General features: G+C 43.7%; 1 protein-coding gene across 4 annotated transcripts; it reads left to right on the top strand.

Moving 5' to 3' along the window:
* Nucleotides 1-3,115: 3,115 nt before the first annotated feature.
* Gprc5a (G protein-coupled receptor class C group 5 member A) lies at nucleotides 3,116-20,462 on the top strand. Of its 4 annotated transcripts, none has more exons than XM_021730765.3 (5): nucleotides 3,116-4,032; nucleotides 4,310-4,501; nucleotides 16,141-17,069; nucleotides 19,175-19,233; nucleotides 19,494-20,462. In XM_021730765.3, exons 3-5 carry the CDS (start codon nucleotides 16,148-16,150, stop codon nucleotides 19,584-19,586), a joined length of 1,074 nt encoding a protein of 357 aa, XP_021586440.1. In that variant the 5' UTR covers nucleotides 3,116-4,032; nucleotides 4,310-4,501; nucleotides 16,141-16,147; the 3' UTR covers nucleotides 19,587-20,462. The 4 variants fall into 4 exon arrangements, with proteins under 4 accessions (XP_021586440.1, XP_077871345.1, XP_077871344.1 ...); XM_078015218.1 differs by lacking the exons at nucleotides 3,116-4,032; nucleotides 4,310-4,501 and adding exons at nucleotides 5,416-5,716; nucleotides 5,957-6,093; XM_078015219.1 differs by lacking the exons at nucleotides 3,116-4,032; nucleotides 4,310-4,501 and adding an exon at nucleotides 5,413-5,716.
* The last annotated feature ends 1,249 nt before the right edge of the window (nucleotides 20,463-21,711 follow it).

The following is a 21,711-nucleotide window of genomic DNA, read 5'->3' as shown; positions in this document are numbered from 1 at the left end:
GAAACAGGCCATTGACTGAGTCATTAAGTAGGATCCAGGACCGTTCTTCCTAACCCCAAGGCTCAAATTCATTTGAGAATAGGCTGGTTTGTGGGGACTGACCAGGAATGAGGCGGAGATGAAGCCGAGCACAGCCTCAGAGAGATGGAGAGAGAAGAAGTCGGGTTGATAATTGGGTGCGTTATTTTGTCTTGAGGAGTGGGAAGAGGAGAATCCTGCAGCTGCATTGGGTTTCATGTCACTGAACCTGTCTGAGCACTTTATGGGATTCTCTGACCCAGCCTTGGGCTGGCTGGAGTTCCTCTTGGAACCAAAACCATGGAGGTTTTGGTTCATCACTTTCCTTGGAATGAAGACCCTGGGAATAAAAATGTCTTAAAGTCAGTCCCAGAAAAGGCAAGAAAGTCCCAGCTGTAACCAGAGAATTTTTTTAAATAGCCTGATAAGGAAAAGGCTTGAGAGAGGCAGAGTTGGTGGCTGGCCAGGATGCTGACCGCAAGTGCTCGTTCCCTGCAGACTGCATTCCGGAGCTTCAAGTGTCATCTCTCACTCTGCGCCTATTTGTCCCCGGTATACTCCACTCCTCTCCCACCTGGCCGAAACCAAGGCCACTTGGAGATTAAACCCTGGAGACTCCTGCTCTGCTGGGTGGGTTCTTTTTAGCATTTTACATAACCTGCCAGTACATGCAATCATTGTCCACATTTTAGAAGTGCCTATGTTGGCTTCGCAGGACTATTGCAACAAAGCACCTCCCAACAAACTGAATCCTTAAGGCAACAGAAATATATTCTCTCGGTTCTTGAGGCTGGAAGTCTGCATTTAAAGTGTCTGCTTCTGGTGGTTGCCCTCAGTCCTTTGGTATTCCTTGGCTTTGGCAGTTCAACTCCAGCTTCTGCCTCTGTCTCTACAGGGTCTTCTTCTCCAGATGTGTTAGTCTCTTCTGTGCCTGTGTATCTCTGTGTCCTCTTCTTTTCAGAACTGAGGATTGAATCCAGGGATGCTCTTCCATTGAATTATATTTTCAGCCTCTCTCCCTACCCCTTTTTTCAGAATTTTGAGATAGGGCCTCGCTAAGTTGCCAAAGCTGGCTTGAACTTGCAATCTTCCTGCCTCAGCCTCCTGAGTAGATGGGATTACACGTGTGCACTACTACACCTGTGCTCTCTTTTTATAAAGGCACTCCAGTGGATTCAGGGCCACTGGAGTGGCTCATCATCTTGCACATTACATCACAATAGTCCCCTGCTTCAGGCTTTCAATGCCCATCTGCCTCTAAGATGAGTCTGGGACTACAAAGTCAACTTGGCCACTACCCACTCACTGAGCATCATCTCCTATGGTCCACACTTAGCCCTCACATTTTATCAATGGCAGAGCTATCCCCTGCTTCTGTGCCTTTGCACATTCTGCTCCCTCTGCCTTAAATACCCTTCCTGTTCCTCACCCCTCTTCCTTTCTCCATATGTAAAACTCATCCTCATCCTTTAGTCTGTCCTTCCTTTGTGGGATTTACCCTGAACTCTGCAATGAATCTTTACTGTGGTTTGGTTGGCTGAGGTCCTTATGTGTTCCTCTAACACAACAGGTTGGTTTTTCCTTGATTACTATCCTTCTGTCTGCCAGACTGAGCTCCTTAAGGCAATTTCTTTTGATATAGAAGATCATCCATAGATGTAGATGACTGAATACACATGAAAATTTATTTTAGGGAATGGAGACCAAGTAGGGTCTGTCTCATTCTTCTGTGACATTTTCTATAATGCTCGGTGCATAGTTGGCTCTCAAATACTTATGTTGTTTAGTATGGAAGAGCCATATTAGCAGGAACCTAGTGGGGGCTGTGGTTCCCTGACATTGGTAGTTCCAAAAGAGTAAAAACCTGAGGAGACAATTCCTCCGTGTTCTTCTTCTGCTGACTCAGGTGCTTCTTAAATGAGAGTTCATTGGGGTCAGGGAGGGAGATAGGTGGTACCTTCCACCTATCTCCTAGTGAAGAAGTAAAGGGAGAAAAAGGAGAGCCCAAGGCCTGAGTTCTGCGTCCCCCATCCTAGGGTAGCATGACTAAAGAGGTCAGGTGAAGATATTGGTAGAGCTGTCTGAGTTTCTGAGCTTGAGAGGGGCCGTGGTGGCCATGTTTAGTGGGTCATTGGTAAGGGAAGTGTCAGCAAGGACTGGGATCTGGTGCCCCCCGATTGGGGCAGAGCCAGGACCATCCTCATAGAACCCGAGAATCCCGAGCTGGCCTTACAGCAGAGCGAAGGGCCACTCCAGTGTCAGAGCAGCCTCTCTGTTCAGGGGAACAAGGCATCTTTGTTGTGGGCTCTCTCTTCTCCTCTCCTCGTTTGCAGTCAGGTGAGTGTCCCTTCTGCGTGGCTCAATCATGCTAACATCACCAGGTAACATTCAAAGGAGGACAGCTAGATTTGGATGAAGCATGGGTCTCCAGACTTTCTTCATAATATTTCTTCCATTGATTTCCAAGGGCCCTGAATTAGCTTTCTGTCACTCTAACCAAATACCTGATGCAGGTATTTTATATATGTGCACACATGTATGTACAATTGTATAATTATAATTATTATTTTTTATTTTGGGTACTAGGATTGAACCTAAGGGGGCTTTACCACTGAGCTATATCCCCAGCTTTTATTTATCTTTATTTTGAGACACGTTTCATCAGGTTTCCTTTCCAGGTCTCTAACTTGTGATCCTCCTGAGTAACTTGTGATCCTGAGTAACTTGTGATCCTTTCGAGTAGCTGGGATTACAGGTGTGCATCACCACTACTGGCTACAGTCTAACATTATAAAGAAAAGAAGTTTATTTAGCTCCCATTTCTGGAGGTTTAAAGTCCAAACAGCATACTGCAGACTCTGATGAGGGCCTCATGCCCTGGGCTGAATCCCCTCATGGCTAATTGTAATAGTGTGAGCACCTGTGCAGGAGCAGGAAGCAGAGAAAGGGAGGGGCCAGGCTCACTTCTTTTGTAATAACCCTTAATCCTTTCCAAGGGCAGGGTCCCCAGTGACTTCCCACTAGGCCATACCTCTTTTTTTTTTTTTTTTTTTTTGTGGTACTTGGGATTGAACCCAGGGGTATTCTGCCACACAGTCCAGCAGCCCTACCTATTAAAGGTTCCACCATCTCCTAACATGTCACACTGGAGATGAAGTTTCCAACTCAAGGACCCTTGGGGGGCACACACTCAAACCATTTGCAAACCATAGAAGACCCTCAACTTTTAGCAGACAACAGACTCAGGAAATGAACTATCCCATCTACTGATTCCTTCCCTTTCCCCCTTAGAAGCATCTCAGTATCACTCAGTTATGCCACTCTCCCTTTATCTTTCTTACCTCGCAGACATCAGGATCTATAAACTCAGGTACGGGGCTAGGACCAGGAGAGGCAGGCAAGGAATTCAGGCTTCAGAACTGAAGGAGTTACTCCTCACAGGGGTGTGAAGCATCTCTCCTAAACTCTGTGTTCTGGATGCTCACTGGCCTAACTCTCATCCAGGCTTTGAGCTGGGCTGATGCATCTGTAAAGAGAAACGAAGAAAAAAATGAAGTTCAAAGGAGGGTAGGAAAGAGAGTGCTAAAAGAACCAGGTCACAGTCAACAGCAAAGTGAAGGATGATGACAGCTGATGGTACTTAAGAACAAGAACATCTTTCTCTTGCAACCCCTAGACCAGCCAGCTAGACATCACACAGAGAATAAAGAACAGAATAAATAAAACACACTCACCACACTCTCATTAGGTTTCCCAAGATTCTTGTCCTGAGAAGGGGGTGTATGGAGGGAGAAGAAATCATGTCCCCTCTGCTTTTGCTTCCTTCTTAGATTTGATGTCTTTTGCTTGATGTCTGAACCTCACTGTGGATGTGGTGATTCAGATTCTAAAATGCCGGAGCTGGAAGAGACCCCAGAGACAACCATCTCTGTGCTGATCAGAGTTGTAGCCACTAGCTAGCCTCATATGGCTTTTAAGCCCTTAACATGTGCTGGTCCAAAGTGACAATGTGCGGTGAGTATAAAATACTCACTGGGTTCTTGAGGATGTAGTTTGACAAAAAAAAAAAAAAGTAAAATAACTCAATAATATTTAAAAAGTTGATTACATGTTGAAACAATCCTATTTGTGGTCTATTGGGTTAAATAAAATGTATAGTTAGAATTAATTCCCTTTAAAAAACTTTTTAATATGGCTGCTAAAAAAATAACATATGTGTGGCTTGGATTTGTGGCTTGAATTATAGTTCTATTGTACAATGGTGATCTAGTTCAACTTCCTTCTCTAACAGATGAGAAAGCTGAAGTCTTGAGAGAAGCCCTGACCTCATGGAGGTACACACTACAATGCACTGCCCTTTCTAGTCCCACCAACATCTCAGTGACCCCTCTGCCACTTACATCCCTGGAAGCCCTAGCAGTGGAGCTGGTGAGCTTGGAGATTCCTGGCCTGCACCCTCAAGGGAAGTGTTCCAAGACCCAAGGTATTGGTTGTGGTTCTAGGGAGTGAAATGAAATCTAACAAAGGTGGAATCATGGTCTCCAAAGACTCACATTTTTTGTTTTGTTTTGGTGCTGGAGATTGAACCCAGGATCTTGTGTACCCACTAAGCTCATAGGCACATTTTGAAAGGACTTTAGATTTAGGAAATTTAGGGAGGGGGACAGAAGGGAGAAGAAATCTGGGTGGCTCTAGGCTTTCCCCCATTAATTCCTATGCAGATTAATACAGGTTAGTTTACTAGATCTGCTGACTACCACCTTAAAAGCACAGTCTCAGGCCTCATTTCCCCAAAGCAGTGGTGTAGAACCTTGCCCAGCCCTGACACAGAGGGGCAGTTACTCCAGGATTGTTTGACAAGTCAACAAAGGCAAGTAGGATTGGCTTGATAGTAAAAGAGGAGTGGGTAGGAGAGGGAGGGGGAACCAAGCAACAAAGACAAATTCCTTTATTCCATATTTTTATCAGGTGTCTCCATTCCCATCAGCCTGCATTGTCAAGCTTTAGGGGAGGTAACAAGGAAAGTTTTAAAGAGATAATGATCTCTCAGCCCCAGGCACTAACCCATGTTATCTGACCACAGTTTATTTTCTCGTTTTTTTTTTTTTTTTTTTTTGTTTGGTACTGGGGATTGAACCCAGAGGTGATCCAACCACTGAGCCACTTTCCCGACACCTCTCACCCCTTTTAAAATTTTTTATATTTTGAGACAGGGTCTCAAAATCAAGTTGCCGGGGCTGCCCTTTTGTGATCCTCTGGCTTCAGTCTCCGGAGACGCTGGGTTTACGTGTGCGGCACAGCGTCCAGCATCTGGTCACAAGTTTTGACAAGTGTCCTTGTTGAACTGGACCCAGTGAAGAAGTCTTCCTTGACCTTTATCTCGCTTTGGCTGGAGTCCCTGGAGGGTGGTCATCTCTTTTTCCTGACTCCGCGCTGGCGGAGTGAGAGGGTGGAGAGAAAAGCTAAGCTAAGGGAAAGTGCAGAAAGACGGGCTGGTTCCATTGAAATTAACAAGGGAGCTGCTAGGATCTAGCCTGCAGGTCCTTGCCCTTGTGGGGCTGGAGTGCCAGCGGGGAAGGCGGGTGTGGTTTCTTCCAGGAGGTGACAACCTGTAGGGCCTGGTCGCTCTATCATGCGGGGCTCTGAGAGTAGCCTGAGCGCAAGTCTCGGAGGAGTCTGATGCGCTGCGCTGGGCAAGGTGGGTCCCGCCGCGTCCTCCCCCCGCCCCCCCCCCCCCCCGCCCTCCAACCATTTCAGGAGTGACTGTGCTTCTGACGTCAGGAATCCTTTGGTTCATTCCCTGGCACGGTGACTTTATTTTCATAACAGCACCAAGTGCCGTGGAACTGGAATAGGCGTGTCCTCTCCCCCTGACCCTCCCCGCCCCTGCCCTCTGCTCGCCCCCTTGCTCACCGCTCCCTCCCTCCCGCGACGGCAGCCTTTATAACTGCTCAGCTAGCCGAGGGCGGGATCACTGCCCAAAGACTCACTAGTCCAGCACCGAGGGGCCCCCGCTTGCTTCTCTCTTACGCGCGAGGAGGGCGCCAAGTTCACCGCCAAAACCTAGACCCTAAGGTAAGTGAGGCGCGTGGAGCTCAGGGAGCGCGGGACCTCCAGGTTTAAATCATGACCCGAGGGTAGGCGTTGGGAGGGGTGGCCTAGAGGAGGCCAGGAATCCTGGTGATGGACTACAGCTGACTATGAGGAAATAACTAATCCGAAAGAAAGGGGGATTCCTCTAGTTTAACTCAACTCAGAATTTGTTTTCTGGGTTTCCCATGCTAAGATAGAGGCGGAGAGCAAAAAGATCCCCAGGGTAATAGTTTCTGCTTAGACACATTCTACAAACTGCGAATAGGCTGAATTCTTGTCAGGAAAGAGGGGAGCAACCCTGGGATCAATTTGGGGGCAAGAGAAGAAAGAGAGAAAAATGTTAAAGTTAGGGAAGGGACTAGGGTGGAGAGGGTCTAGGAAAATTGGAGGAGGGTGTAGGAAGGAGGAGATGATGACAGTTACTACTTGATTGAGATACTGAAAAGTTTCCATTAATTTTATTCTTCCACTACAACGTACGTACTCTTCTATTTTTGGGAAATAGATCTAGAAGCCACCCCTTTTCTCTATATTGGATTCCACAGCATACCCTCCTTTCGGGAGGAAGCAGCTGTCACCATCTCCCTCTTCCTGCCATGCCTACCCCCCAACCCCGCCCCACCTCCTTCCTAGTCCCTCTCCATCCCTAGTCCCTGGAGTGGCTCCGGAATACCCAGCAGATGGAAATCGAAAAGGCAGTAACCACCCACCTTTCAACAACTAAGTAGCCCCTGGGAATGGCTTAAATGTGGTTCAAGATATCTCTTAAAATATCCATGGGAAGAAGGGTAACAAATAGCCAAAGTCTGCTCAGGATCAAGGAGGTTGAAGGACTTTCTTTGGATTCCTTCCTTTCCAGGCTGATTTCTCTGAAGAGGCTTTTGTAAATGATGCACCTGTTGAAGGGTTCATCGCAATCAGCCACTGCAGTGGGCTTATTCCTGAGGAGGAATTCTTTTAGCCACTTCAGACGGGATGGCCTGGGGACCATGGGAGGGACAACGAGGGTGAGGTCAGCTTTGGATGCTGGCGACTTCTAGGAGGTGTAAGAATGAAGGGGAGAGAGGGTGGAAACAGGTGCTGAGAATTTGCTCCCTCAAAAGTATGGAGAAGGCAGGGCACCAAAGGACGGATGGAATGAGCAGAACTGTGTGGTTTCCCAAGAGCTCTCAATGTGGCCTCAGGGAACTTGATTTCTTCTTTCTGCTCAGCAGGATATGTAACTGTCATCAGACAACCTCCTGGGGGTTGGAGGGGGAGGTCTCAGGGAGGCCCAAGTGCCTTTCCTGCATTAAGATTCTAGCCCCTCTGTCTGCACATGTCTTGTTTGGAATCTACTTTTTAATATTCTGTTCCTTAGTGGTAATTGAAGATAAGATTTTGAAGAAGAATTTTGACTGCAATTCTTATTCTTCTCATTCTGGGTCTACTGCTATGTAAAAATTCACAAGACTGAGCCGAGGAAATGATGTGAAGGTATAATACACAGTACACAGGACAGCAGTTGTTCTTGAGGGAGTCTTTGACTTTCAGAGTATTTCAGTGCATTTGTTTCTACTTTTAGTCCTATTTCTATGGCATTGTGGCAGAATATGTAATCTATACTTTTCTTATTTTAGAATTTCAGATTTTTCTTTTTTTTTAAATTATTTTTTAGTTGCAGTTGGACACAATACCTTTATTTTATTTATTTTTATGTGGTGCTGAGGATTGAACCCAGCACCTTGCGCTCTACCACTGAGCCACAACCCCAGCCCTCAGATTTTTTTTGTGTGTTCTAAAATATGCTTTTTTGTGTATGTTTTGGGGACTGTAATCATCCCCCCAAATGACCACTTAAGTAGAAGTGATCGTATAGAGCAGGGGTGGCAAAATATAGTCCATGGACCAAATATAGCCCACAATTTCTTTTTGTGAATAAAATTTTATAGGAAAACCTCAATGCTCATACATTTATTACTGTTTTAATGCTACAAATATATGGCTCACAAAGCCTGAACTACTTACTGGCCCTTTACAGAAAATGCTTGCTCATTACTGATATAGAGGATCTGAATTATATGATTAATAATGGAGATCTAACACACTTAGAATTGTAGCTACTTGGGAGGCTGAAGCAGGAAGATCGAAAGTTTGAGGCTAGTTGGAGCAACTTAGTGAGACCCTGAAACATAATAAAAAATAAAAAGGAGGGGTTATTGCACAGTGGTAGAAGTGGCCCCAGTTTCAGTCCCCAGTATGGGAAAAAAAAAAAAGAAAAGATCAATTTTGTGTATTTAATCCACCAAAGACTGACAAAGAAGTATTCTATAATTAAGTATTTCTTCTGGTTTCTCCTTCTATATCGGTAATCCTTGTTTTAAGTATTTTGGTGCTGTATTTGGTACATGAAAGTTTATGACAGTTTTATCTTCAATGTAGAGCATCACTAATTATTTTGAAGCAAGCTTTGGGGTACATATAATGCCTTTTTTCCCTTACCTCAACTTTGTGTGATATTAAAATCTCAACTCTTGCTTAATTCTTTTACCGTAAGCCAGCTATTTAACTATGTTTGACTCATAATACCTCTTAAATAAGCATTATCTATTAGTAATTCTTTTTCATTTCTTTTCCTTTTTTTTTTTAACTTTCAACCTTTCTCGATTCCTTTGCTTTGGGTGATGTTCTTGTAGAAATAATAGTTTAATTTAGTCTTTTCAAAATAAGTCACCATTTCATTATTGTAATAATACTTGCTTTCTGCGGTCATCTAATTTTAGGCCATGTAGTCTGTTTTTCCCCATTGTCTCCCCCATTAGACAGTATATATTGTGTTTTTAGATCGACCAGGTAACAAGTAGATGGTAGTGCCATTCAGAAGGTTTAGAAGTCAGGCTGGTAGGAAGATATGAAAAGCTTAACTTTGGACTCTTGAATCCAACATAAATATTTTGTCCTTATATATTGAAGTAAACTATTTGAAAGAAGAAATCTTTAAGAATTTTGAGATGTAAAATCAGTAGAGAACTTTATTTTATTCTCTATCTGTTTTCTGGATATTTGATTTCTCAGAATTCTGGGCCAAAGAGATTTGGAAGCTTCACTCAGTATCTTAACTGAAAAAAAAAGATTTCCGATATTTATTTTATATTCACATTAATCTAAAATTTACATGTGCTGTTTAGAGTAGGAGGAAAAGTGCAGAAATGAGTACGAACATTATTGTTACACTTGTTTTGAAATATAGTGCTGTAATGATTTTTTCTCCCAGTAACCACCTAGAAACTCAAGTCATGATGTTAGTAAGATGCTATTCATGAGACTTTGCTATGATGCTTCACTTTTATGTCATCAGAATTGAGCTGGCTACCCGTAACAGGGGAGCCTAGAGATTTTCCTATGAATACTTTCCTTTTCCTGTAATCCTGCTAAGGGCAGAGAGATTTCTTGAGGGACTCCTCCCTTAGTATAACTCAACCTGGATAAAAATATGAGGATTTGCATCAGCATGTATTCATCTTCAAAAATTTTTACTCCCTATTATTACTCACACTTGCTAATAAATAACTTGCTTTGGGTAAATATTCAGCTGTCAGTCTTAGTCCAAAATATTTTCTCAGCAACTGCCATGCAGAGTACATGGTGAGATTGATACCAACAAACAGAAGATCTGTTTGATTTCCTTATGAAGCTTGTTATCTGATAGGCTGGTCAGCACTGGTGATAATGTTAATATATACCATATATATGGAAAAACTTCAGGGCCTAAAAACACTTAGTTATAAAAACTATGACAAGACCTACAAATTTAGAATGAGATAGGATTAATATTGACAATTTTAAAACCTCATTATAGAGGTTAGATTTTGGGCCAAATTTTGAAGAAATTTGGCAAATGGACTGTGAACAAGAGGGAAAGGGTCTTTCTTGTTAAGAGAATAATTCATGGTCAGAGGCAAGAGCATAACCTTGTAGGAGAAGGCTGTAGATGATCCCAGGGAGAAAACAATCTTAGAAGATTTGCATTGTTTTAAGAACCACAGTTTTTTTTTTTTTTTTTTTTTAACCAGGGTTTAACCCAGGGGTGCTTAACCACTGAGCCGCATCCCCAGCCCTTTTTAAATATTTTATTTAGAAACAGTGTCTCGATGAGTTGCTTAGGGCCTTGCTACGTTGCTGAGGCTGGGTTTGAACTCTCAATGCCCCTGTATCAGCCTCCTGAGCCACTGGGATTACAGATGTGTGCCACCGCACCCAGCAAGAGCCACATAATCTTGTACAAGTTATTTAATTTCTTTGTGTGTCAGTTTCCTCAACTGTAAAATGGAGGCCAAATAGTAATTCAGTGAGGACTGAATGAAGCAATGAATGACTTTGAATAAATTTATTTATTAATTTAAGATTTATTATTTATTAACCTAAGATCCAGCAAAGCTAAATTTAGCAGCTGCCTAAGCCAGAAGTCTAGGAGTTATCCTGGATTCCTCCATTCCTGAAGCCCTTTCTCTTCTACCTTCATGAACACATCTGCCATTCTCTGTTCATCTCTCATGTCTTTTCTTCCAGTCTCTTTTCTCAAACTGCCTGCCACTCCCACCTTGTCCTCAATTAGGTAGAAGGGATCCCTATTTTTCATGTGTGTTCAGCATTCTCTGCATCCCATAACTCCTGAGTTGTGCACCAGTGCAACTGACTCTATTAGCTCTCCAGGGGCAGTGGCCATACTGTGTGATTTGTACACTTAGTGTGGTATCTGACGCAAATGACACACTTAAATATTTGTTGATTGAGCAGGGTGTAGTGGTATATGCATGTAATCCCAGCTACTGGGGAGGCTGAGGCAGGAGGATCACAAGTTTGCGGCTAGCTGGGCAACTTAGACGCTGCCTTAAAATAAAATTTAAAAAGGGCTGGGTATGTAGCTGAGCCAGAGGAAAATAAAACTGCCCAGGGTCATTAACAAGCAAGTCTTTATTGCAAGAGGTTTGTATACTCAGAAGATGGTGCAGATAAAGGAGAGACACCAGGAAGGTACCAGAGGAGGAGCACAGGGTACTGATCACTTCGTGCTGCCTTAAGCCCTTTTGGAATGAGTCAGGGAGTGGAAGAAAGGTTAAAAAAAAAAAAAAAAAAAACAACAACCAGTGGAAAAGGAGGAAAAAGAATAGGAGGAGGAAAAGGAGGAGGAGGAGGGAAGGAAAGGAGTCACCTATTAGGTAGAGTACCCCTGGGGTCTATCTCCAGTATCACAAAGAAAAGAAAAAGTTAATTGAGAGGAAGACTAAGTATAGAATCACTAGGTTTGGAAACTTCTCAGTAAGCCAGTGCTGAGAGAGAGGATGAGAGAGGAGAGAGGCTGAAGGAAAGAAGAAAAACTTTACAGACCATGACAGTGATTTAAAGTGAAGGACGGAGTTATGATCATGACTACTCTAAAGAATGTTCTTCTCATGTTCTTCTCATCTGACATGACTGTATCTGTCAGAGTTAAATATAAATAGATTGTGGTAATATTAAATGAGATCGTATGTGTAAAAACATGTAAATGAGAGAATACACGTTAAAACCTTCATACTCGGCATAGTGACAGGCTCATGTGGCAGCTGTTGTCATTATTTTTATTCACAATTATATTGACACTATTGTTATGATTTTTTTTAAATACTGGAGATTGAATGCAGGGGCACTCTGACACTGAGCTATATCCCCAGCCCTTTTTATTTTAGACAGGGTCCACTAAGTTGCCCAGCTGGCCTCAAACTTTCAATCCTCCCGCCTTAGCCCCAGAGTTTCGGGGAATAAAGGCGTGTGCTCCTTTCCTTATTTTACAAAGCAGTGGCAGAGGCTCTGAGAGGTTATGTGACTTGGTCCACACACACCGGAGACCCATTTTTCCTAAGAGGAAGGAATGACAGAAGGCTTTGGGATTGAGCCTAATATGTGACTCCCTTCCTTCTTTCTTCCTCCTCTTCTTCTTTTTCCTTCTGTTCCTTCTTTTTTCCCTGATTGTTTTTTAACCTTTCTTTCATGCCCTGACTCATTCTGAAAGGGCTTAGGCAGCACGAAGTGATCAGTACCCTGTGCTCCTCCTCTGGTACCTTCCTGGTGTCTCTTCCTCATCTGCACCATCCTCTGGGTACACAAACCTCTTGCAATACTGACTTGCTTGTTAATGATCCTGGACAGTTTTATTTTCCTCTGACTAAATGCAAAGTATTTATAATGCTTTCAACCTGTTGAGCAATCCCTATAAGGCTGGGGAAGGGGTGGATGAGGATTAATGGAGGTAAATTACAATGGTAATGGCAAAAAAATTAGTCACTCGGGTTAATAATATTTACTGAGACATTTTTAAGAAGACATTTGTGTGTCTGGAGGTGTGGTGGTTAATGGTAGAGCTTTGTGCCTAGCATGCATGAGGACCTGGTTTCCATCCCCAATACCAAGAAAAAAAATTTAACTGGATATTTGATATTTAAAAAATTGCTGATTTTTAAAAGTGTGGCTAAGGAGTTTTATTTTTTAGTAAGACATAATAGAGTATTTATGAATAAAATTATATGATATATGGGATTTGCTTAAAAATAATTTAGTGAGGGCTGGGGATGTGGCTCAAGTGGTAGCGTGCCCACCTGGCATGCGTGTGGCCTGGGTTTGATCCTTAGCACCACATACAAAGATGTTGTGTCTGCCGAAAACTAAAAAATAAATATTAAAATTCTCTCTCTCTCTCTCTCTCTCTCTTAAAAAAATAATTTAGTGAGTGGGATGGGGCATTAGCTGAAGCAAAATTGGTCATATACTGATAATTGTTGAAACCAAGTTTTGGACACAGGACCTCTATTATACAAAGTTCAATAATAAAAACCTTAAAAAAGGTTTTTGTTTTCTTTTTTTGTACTAGTTTGGTCCTGGGGATTGAACCCAGGGGTGTTTACCACTGGGTTGTATCTTCCATCCTTTTTATTTTATCTTTTGAGGCAGGGTCTCACTAAATTGCTGAGGCTGGCCTGGAACTTGGAATCCTCCTGCCTCCCCCTCTCCAGTGGCTGGGATTACAGGCGTGTGCCAAAGTGATTTATTTATTTATTTGTCTTTCTTAATGTTTTCCAGGCATTTTAGGACTGATTCTCTATCCTCCTTACTTGATTGAGGTGCAGATGAATTAGGAGAAATCAGTTTTCTCTTCTCTCCACACCCACTACCCATTGCTTGTTGGGCTCTGGTCTGTGGAACCTGGAGGCTCCAAGACACACCTCCCTCCTCACAGCTGAATGAGGGGCCTGTAGGTCCAGGCTGGGGCTGGGATCTCTGTCTTAAAGCTTCTTTTTTCGGCATGTTTTGTCTTCATCAGTCTCGGTCAAGTTTTAGAGTCCTGAGGTTCAAAGTCCTTAGTAATTGTCAGGTAATTATGATAACAACTACTTGTCCACAGACAGCAAATACCTTGAGGGGCCGGGAAGTGGCAATTGGCAGGGGAAGTCAGGAGGGTGAAGGAACAAAGAGAAGAGGGAAATACCTTTCCTGCTAGATTATCACCCCTAAGATGACTCTCAGAGGGTGTGGAGAGATGAAATGGGATGCCAGGGCCTGTGTTGCTTTCCTTATCCTTGCTGGCCTCAAAGGGGTCTTCCTTTCATGCATTCATAGTAGACAAGGGAGATGGTCTCTCTGCGCTTTTCCGTGGAAGGCCTCTGCAAGTCCTCTCTTCCTGGCCCTGTGCCCCTGTCCCATGAGTTCCTGCTTCTCTCCTGGTCCATTTAGAGCTTCTCACCAACGAGTGAGCAATCCCCACACTAGAAAAAGAAAAGCTAAGGGAAAAGACTTCACAAATAACATACAGCAAAATCATTCAGATAAGATTTATAGTTTATGTAGAAACTGTTGGGGTTGTAATTATGTCTAGCCATGTTGAATTAGCTGACATGGACTGAAATTTGAGAGCCACCAACTTTGAGGAAATGTGGAAAGTCCCTTCTCTTTCCAGTTCCCTAATTTAGCTTCCTAGTGTTCCCTGAATCCCTGGGATTTAGATGTCATGGGGGTCACCTGGGTGTCAAATTCACAAGGAGGTTGTGGGGCAGAGAAAAAAAGGCTTTTTCCTGAGATATTAAGGGCAGATATATGGGAAGTAAGCTGATGCATACCCAGTCAATTCCTGATTATCCCGAGTGAGTGAGCAGATTACCTGCTTGTGAATCATCTATCACTTGTGGCCTCTCAGCCTTCCTGGTCTAAGAGTGAAATCAGGGCCATAATGGGGCATCCAATGAAAGAAAGATGGGATGGGTAGGGGAGAGAAGCTCAGATTGCATTTTTTAAAAATAATTTTTTAAAGCATTTATTTTTTAGTTGTAGGTGAACACAATACCTTTATTTTATTTTTATGTGGTGCCCCACCCATGCTAGGTGAGCACTCTACCTCGGAGCCACAACCCCAGCCCTCAGATTGTATTTTAATATCCTGTAGAACTCATCAGAGAGAGAGAGAGAGAGAGCACCTATAGTCGATAAGAGCATGGATCCTAGAGCCAGGGAACTTGGATTCAAATCTATCTCTGGGGCCAAGGATATAGCTCCGTGGTAGAGTATTTGTTTAGTATGCAAAAGGTCCCGGTTTGATCTCCAGCATTGGAAAAAAAAATTATCTAATATATATATATATATATATATATATATATATATATATATATATTAGATATATATATTAGATATATATTAGATATATATTAGATATATCTGATATTCAGCAAGTAACTTGACCTCTTCCAGTTTCAGTTTCCTAATCTGTGTATGTGTGTATGTGTGTATGTGTGTATGTGTGTGTGTGTGCATGTGTGTAACTGGGGATTGAACCCAGAGATATTTTACTGCTGAGTTACATTCCCAGCCCTTTATATTTTCTTTTGAAACAGGTTCTAAGTTGCTGAGGCTGGTCTTGAATTTGATTGTCCTGCCTCAGCCTCCCAAGTTGCTGGGAGAACAGGTGTGAACCACCATGCCTGGCACTCAGTTTCCTCATCTATAAAAGAGGGCTAATAATTTGCATCTCATAGGGTTGACATGAAATTAAACTAATATTTATGTAAGGTGATCAGAAGTCAAATTCTGACTCATAGTAGAAATGAGTGTTAGGTATTAGTAATAGTTTTGTTGTTGTTGAGTTACCCCCTGTTTTTGTTTCATCCAGGACTTCCATCCTTATAGTTAGCTAGTTTAGAGCTGGTTATGGTAAGGAAGTGTCCTTCCACATTCTTTGGGAATTAGTTAAACCATCCATGTAAGTGTTAAGGCTGGGGAGAAACTCTTTCAATATGAGACAGCAGAGCCAAGGAAGAGGAATCAGGGACTCAGAAGTGAGTGTTAGCTCTCTGCAGAGAAATCTCCAGTTCTGGTAACTCCTCTGTTCCATGAGAGAATGGGTTGCTTACAAGTGATATCTGAAATAGGGCCAAAGATGGAAAAAGACTTGAGACTGTGTTCACTTTATGCTTAGATATTTCTGTGTTCATGAATTCCTAAGAAAACACTAGCCCAAAATATTAAGAACTGTGGCAGGTCATATGTGATATGGTTTTTGACCATATCACACACACACACAAAAAGAAATACCTCTTTGGCACCTTGGATCCTCAACCCTATGAGATGCAAATTATTATCCCTATTTTAAAGATGAGGAAACTAGGCTCTGAAATACCTCTTTGGAGAAAGAAAGAAAGAAAGAAAGAAAGGAAGGAAGGAAGGAAGGAAGGAAGGAAGGAAGGAAGGAAGGAAGGAAGGAAGGAAGGAAAGACAAACCGAAATATTAAGAACTCTGGCAGGTCATATGTGATATGGTTTTTGACCATATCACACACAAAAAAAGAAATACCTCTTTGGCACATTGGATCCTCTGGCTTCAAGGTAAAGGAAAAGTTGGTAGCTTTATCTAATGTAGCAAGTTCAAGGGCAAAATTGGCTGAACATGTATTTTTTCCTAATCCTTTTTCAGTCTTGTGTCTGAGTTTGTTCAAACTCACCCCCAACCCTAACTTTGTTTTTATGTAGGACCAGAATGACCACAACCCCCACCAATGGCTGCCGCTCACACCTGGACTCCAGGTACCAGAGACTTTGTGATATGTCTGAAGCATGGGGCATCGTCCTAGAAACAATAGCCGCAGCAGGGGCTGTGACCTCAGTGGCCTTCATGTTCGCTCTCCTGATCCTCATCTGTAGGGTGCAGGACTCCAACAGACGGAAAATGCTTCCGACCCAGTTTCTCTTCCTCCTGGGAGTGTTGGGGGTCTTTGGCCTCACCTTCGCCTTCATCATCAAGCTGGATGGGGGCACAGGGCCCACACGCTTCTTCCTCTTTGGTGTCCTCTTTTCTATTTGCTTCTCTTGCCTCCTGGCTCATGCTTTCAACTTGATGAAGCTAGTCCGTGGGAGGCAGCCTCTGTCCTGGATGGTGATTCTGGGCCTAGCCGTGGGCTTCAGCCTGGTACAGGATGTCATCGCCATTGAATATGTCGTCCTCACCATGAACAGGACCAATGTCGACATCTTTTCTGAGCTTTCTGTTGCTCGTCGAAACGAAGACTTTATCATGTTGCTTATCTACGTCCTTTTCCTGATGGCGCTGACCTTCCTCACATCCTTCTTCACCTTCTGTGGATCCTTCAGTGGCTGGAAGAGACATGGGGCCCACATCTGCCTCACCATGTTCTTCTCCATTGTCATCTGGGTGGCATGGATCACTTTGCTCTTGATTCCTACCCCTGGCCCCGAATGGGATGACACTATCTTGAGCACAGCCTTGGTTGCCAATGGCTGGGTTTTCCTCTTGGCTTATGTCGCCCCTGAGTTTTACCTACTTACAAAGCAACGGAACCCCATGGATTACCCGTTGGAAGATGCTTTTTGTCAACCTCAGCTCATGAAGCAGAGCTATGGTATGGAGAACAGAGCCTATTCTCAAGAGGAAATCACTCAAGGTGCGATTGAGAATCCTGGGGTGGGAGGGTGGGGGAGGGTCAGAGGATATTGTGACTATAAGGAATATGCAGGATTTTTCCAGGTTATGTCCTAATAGAATGAATAAATTCCCCAATGCTCAGATCTTGCTTAAAATCATCCAACCACTTAGAGACAAGTAGAACCAGTAGCTAGTTTCTGGAGTCTTTATCTAGTACTTTCTATGCAATACTACCAGGTAGGTGTCTCTGAATCAAAATAAGATGGGGCAAAGAAAAGGAAAAGGAATGACTGGGAGAGTTTCTAGTGGTATGTGGGTGAGATTGTGCTTTTTATAAAAGATAAGTGGAAATTCCTTCCAGCCTTTGTGGATTAGAGTGCAGGATGCCAAGCCATGATTTCCTGCATTGACATGGGGTACAGGAGGGAGCAAGTCCTTTTATTATAAACTGACAGGAATCTCCGTAAAGTTACCAAGGGTTTTTTGATTTTAGCACAAACATTTGATTGTATATCTCTGGGCCCCTGGGAGGGAAAAGATGACATATGACATAAAAAAAAAATGAGCCAATTGTGCTCCTTGGGAGGTGTGAGTAGCCAGAGGCTCTTCAGATATTCTCATAAGAGAGAGAGAGAGAGAGAGAGACCACACCGATAGCCAGAAACTGCATTGCCAGTGAGGATCTATTCATTGGTCTCTAGGTTCACATTGATCTTGGAGTCTATCACAGGGTAGAAATGGTTTCTGAACAGGAATGAGGGAACTTCAAGCCTGTGTTCTCAGCACCACTTAAAAGAGGTGTTTTTTTTTGTTTGTTTGTTTGTTTGTTTGTTTTTGCTGGGAGCGGTGGCACAGGCCTATAATCTCAGTGGCTTGGGAGGCTGAAGCAGGAGGGTCACAAGTTCAAATCCAGCCTCAGCAACTCAGTGAGGCCCTGTCTCAAAATAAAAAGGGCTGGGATTGTGGCTCAGTGGTTAAGTGCCTCTGGGTTCAATCCCTAGTACAAAAAAAAAAAAATGCCTTTTCTTTGGAAGCCTGAGGTGCTGAGCTTCCTGGGGCTCTTCACTGCAGCCTGGTCTCTCTTCTGGGCATGTGGGAGGACAGGAGCAGAATTTCTACCATCCCAACCCCTCCTTTGCATTCCCAGGGCTTCACTCTGTCACCTGCTCCTGGATTCCCTGTCATGGTTCTCTTTTGGCTTCTCCTTTATGCTTTTCGTGTGTGGGACGCTGTCAGCTTACTCTCCAGCCACCACTCTTGGCTTCTCACACTCCTCACTGCACCACCCCCCCACCATGCATCCTGTTATGTCAGATCTGTGAGGCCTCAAGCCCCTTTGAAGCCTTGCCCTCAGCCCACACAGACCAAGTCCCTGCATCTTCCTGTCACAGTGGCTGGGCTGCAGGTGCACCTGTCCTCTGCCTGATGAGGCCTTCTCCTGCTCTTCTGACCCTTTCGAAAGTCAAGCATTCCCCAGTCTCTTCAGTCATTGCTCCGCCCTTGCATCTGTAGAACTTTGAAATGCTCTTATCAGAGTCTGTCTCATTCAATAGTTATTTGTGTGTTCATCATGAGTTCCTTACTCTCCAGGGTCAGCTGCAGGACAGGAATCATTCTGGTTAATGCTTATACTCTAAATTGTATCAAATTGGGAGGTAAATTTGGTGGGAAATAATTGAATTGCTTTAATTGGCATTAATAGTGATCATGTATGTTTCCCAAGTTTTAAACTCTCTGATTTTCCCCAAAAGACCTAGAAAACAAGTGCTCACAAATCCTTCCCTTTCTTGCCTTGTCAGGCAGTTAAGGAAGTGAGTAAATCCCTAGTGAGATTCACTCTAGGGACACCTCTGGTCAGATCTATATCTGAAAAGACTTTTTAATGACTTTTCAAGGGTGCTTTTGCAGTGGAGGAGAACATTTTGGAAAGGGGATTCCTTAGGGACCATGTCATTCTTTCATCTAATCAGTGTGCTCACTGGGTGCCTGGTGCTGGTCTTTCCCTGCAAGAAACCTGAAGTTTACTGGAAAAACAAAGAGACAAGCTGTCATACATACTGTGGCAAGTGGTGCAGTGGGACAGGTGGCCCTAATGCTTCAATTTCTCCTCTCCCTGTGTTTCAGGTTTTCAAGAGTCAGGGGATACCTGCTATGCCCCTTATTCCACCCACTTGCAGCTTCAGGTAAATAATCCTTCTTCTTTATTGGTAGTGTTTGCACCCAGGGACATTTGCCCTTTGAGAATGATGTTGTCTGATGGCTCCTGGGAAGCCACCTTGAAAGGATGACGTATTTTTTTTTTCCTACAATCTGCCTCATGGGGTCAGGTGGAATGCTGGGCACAGGCAGTACCTGGGAGGAGACTTGGTAGAAAGGAAAGATTAAATCCCTGCCCAGCTTGGAAGATCTTTGAAATGTAAAAATATGATCACTTCTTTTTCAGAATCGGACTCCCCAAAAGGATTTCTCCATCCCCCGGGCCCAGGCTCGAACCAGCCCTTACAGTGACTACGAAGGAAGGAAAGAGAGCAGTTAGCTCTGTTCCAAAGAAAGGAGTGATCGCAGCCAGGCAGCAGACCCAGCCAGCAGTCCAAAGAGATGTGGGCTAAATCCTGTCTTCCAAGAGAACTGCATGAAACATTGTGGGGACAGCTGCCTGCCCTCAGCCTCAGCCACTGTGCTTGTGGGGCTTCTGAGACTCCAGTTCTTCTTAGCATTGTGGTCTTTTCCTTTGTCCCATACTTAGGGTACTTTATTGAAGTGGGAGTCCTGGGCAGCTCAGGGTGACTCTTACTATTTTCTTATGTGTGACTAAAAGTCTGGGCATCTGACCGCATGCTGGCTCATTCAACTCCTGAGGCGATTCATTAGGTAGGTTTGGTGGAAATCACTTGGCCAGAGCGGAACTGCAAATCTGAGCAAATCCAGCAAGGGTCTGTGTCTCAACCTCATCTTGTCAAAATCTACACTGGAAGCCAACCTCTGGTAATCCCTTCATTGCCTTCTTGCCTGACAGGAGAGGTCAAGGTCACCCAAATCTATGCTTCTAGATGACATTCCTTATCATAGGGCCTCTCCATCTCCCCAGCACCAATTCACAGGGCATCTTTGTTTCTTACACCATCCCCAAACTTGCTCTTGACCCCCAAACGTAATCTTTCATGTGTACTTTGCCAGGAGTTCTCCGGACCTCACTAGCATGCACAGCCCAGTTTCTCCTGGCCAGGAAAATTTATGCACTGTTCTTCTTATAAATTCTTGTCTAATCTGTTTACTTCTCAGCCTCTGTTAATATATTTACACTGTATTTATCTCCTGAGTTCTGTAAGTGGGCATTGTCTACTCTTGGGGGTATTCTGTGGTAAGTTATTCACTTGTATATGCAATAAAGATGTGGCGGTGACTTTTAAAATATTTTTTTGGGTTCTGTGGTCCCGGGGATGGAACCCAGGGCCTCATATATGCTAGACAAGCACTCTATCATTGAGCACATCCCCAGCTCTGGTGTTGACTCTTCCTCCAGTAGCAGTGATATAGGTGGTGGATATTTGACACTGAGGGAGAGATAGTGGGCTCCCCTGTTAGGTTTCCTGTTGGAGCTGAGTGCAGGCTCAGTTCTAGTGGGTTGGTACTTGACCCTTTTCCCTGTGTCTTTCCTCCTCATTACATCTGAGTTGAGTGTGTTTTTCCCAAGTTTTAAGACTTCAGATGTGAGAAAGCCAGGAAGCATCACAGGTCCTGAGGTTTTGCTCCAGGAAGGCAGAGGTAGGACTGCTTTAGAATGGAAAGACAGACAGGCCTCAAATCCAGTGTCACATTTCAGCTGAGGTTTATTGTAGGAGAGGAAAGACCTTGATCCCATATTTGACTGCATTGGTTCACAATATCTCTTGGCAAAGACATGGTACCTAAAAATTATTATTGATTCAAGAAGCAGCTCTGTGGGGCAGTGGAATAGGAAATCTCCCTTTGGTGAAGGAAATAGAAAGTCCCCATATATAGAAACTGAATGATATTTTAAAAACTCTGTATGTTACCTATAAAGGCCTGCCATTCTGCTTTGCATCCAAAGAAGAGAAAGTGGGCCAGAGGTGAGAAGAGGGAGGAGGTGAGTGACATGCTGATTTAGGGGTATTTTATACCCTACAAGATTGAGTAGTAGACTTTGTGCTAATATTTAAGCTTCATTTGGTATTGAAAAGGAAAATGACTATTAATGATATGAATCCTTCTAGACTATTCTAGTTCTGCCCAAGAGGCCATGACCCGGTGAGGTTTGTTGTGAGCAAAAAAAAAACGATAGAGTTTCACAGCTATTTGTCTGTCCTAGTGTAGGGCTGAAGAAGTGCATATTCCCTGCTGTTAGGAAAGATGAAGTTCTCCTGCTCTCACACCACAACCATCACCCCTGAAGACTTTTGTGACCCCGAAAGGTGTGGGCACTTCTCACCAACAAGCAAATGGTGCTGTTGCTGCAGTGGACCCTGCTGGGTGTGAACTCAATTCCATCCTGAATATCCTGGGGCAGCATCAGGTCCCACAGGCCAAGGGCTCCATTCCCAAGGTGATATTTTCCCTCACCTCAGGTGCAGGTTGCAAGCAAGACCCAGCTTGTTTTACCTTTGCTTGTGGCCCATCTGATTTATACTGGGGTCCCACAA

The sequence above is a fragment of the Ictidomys tridecemlineatus genome, chromosome 6 (assembly GCF_052094955.1).
Source record: "Ictidomys tridecemlineatus isolate mIctTri1 chromosome 6, mIctTri1.hap1, whole genome shotgun sequence".
Classification (NCBI taxonomy): Eukaryota; Metazoa; Chordata; class Mammalia; order Rodentia; family Sciuridae; genus Ictidomys; species Ictidomys tridecemlineatus.
Note: the sequence above shows the minus strand (reverse complement) of the source record. Positions and strands in the feature narration are given on the sequence as shown.

Coding starts and splice junctions, on each gene's coding strand:
- Gprc5a (XM_021730765.3), top strand. CDS start 16,148: ATGACCACAACCCCCACCAATGGCTGCCGCTCACACCTGGACTCCAGG. Junction 17,070..19,174: donor TCAAGAGGAAATCACTCAAG/GTGCGATTGAGA, acceptor CCTGTGTTTCAG/GTTTTCAAGAGTCAGGGGAT. Junction 19,234..19,493: donor CCACCCACTTGCAGCTTCAG/GTAAATAATCCT, acceptor CTTCTTTTTCAG/AATCGGACTCCCCAAAAGGA.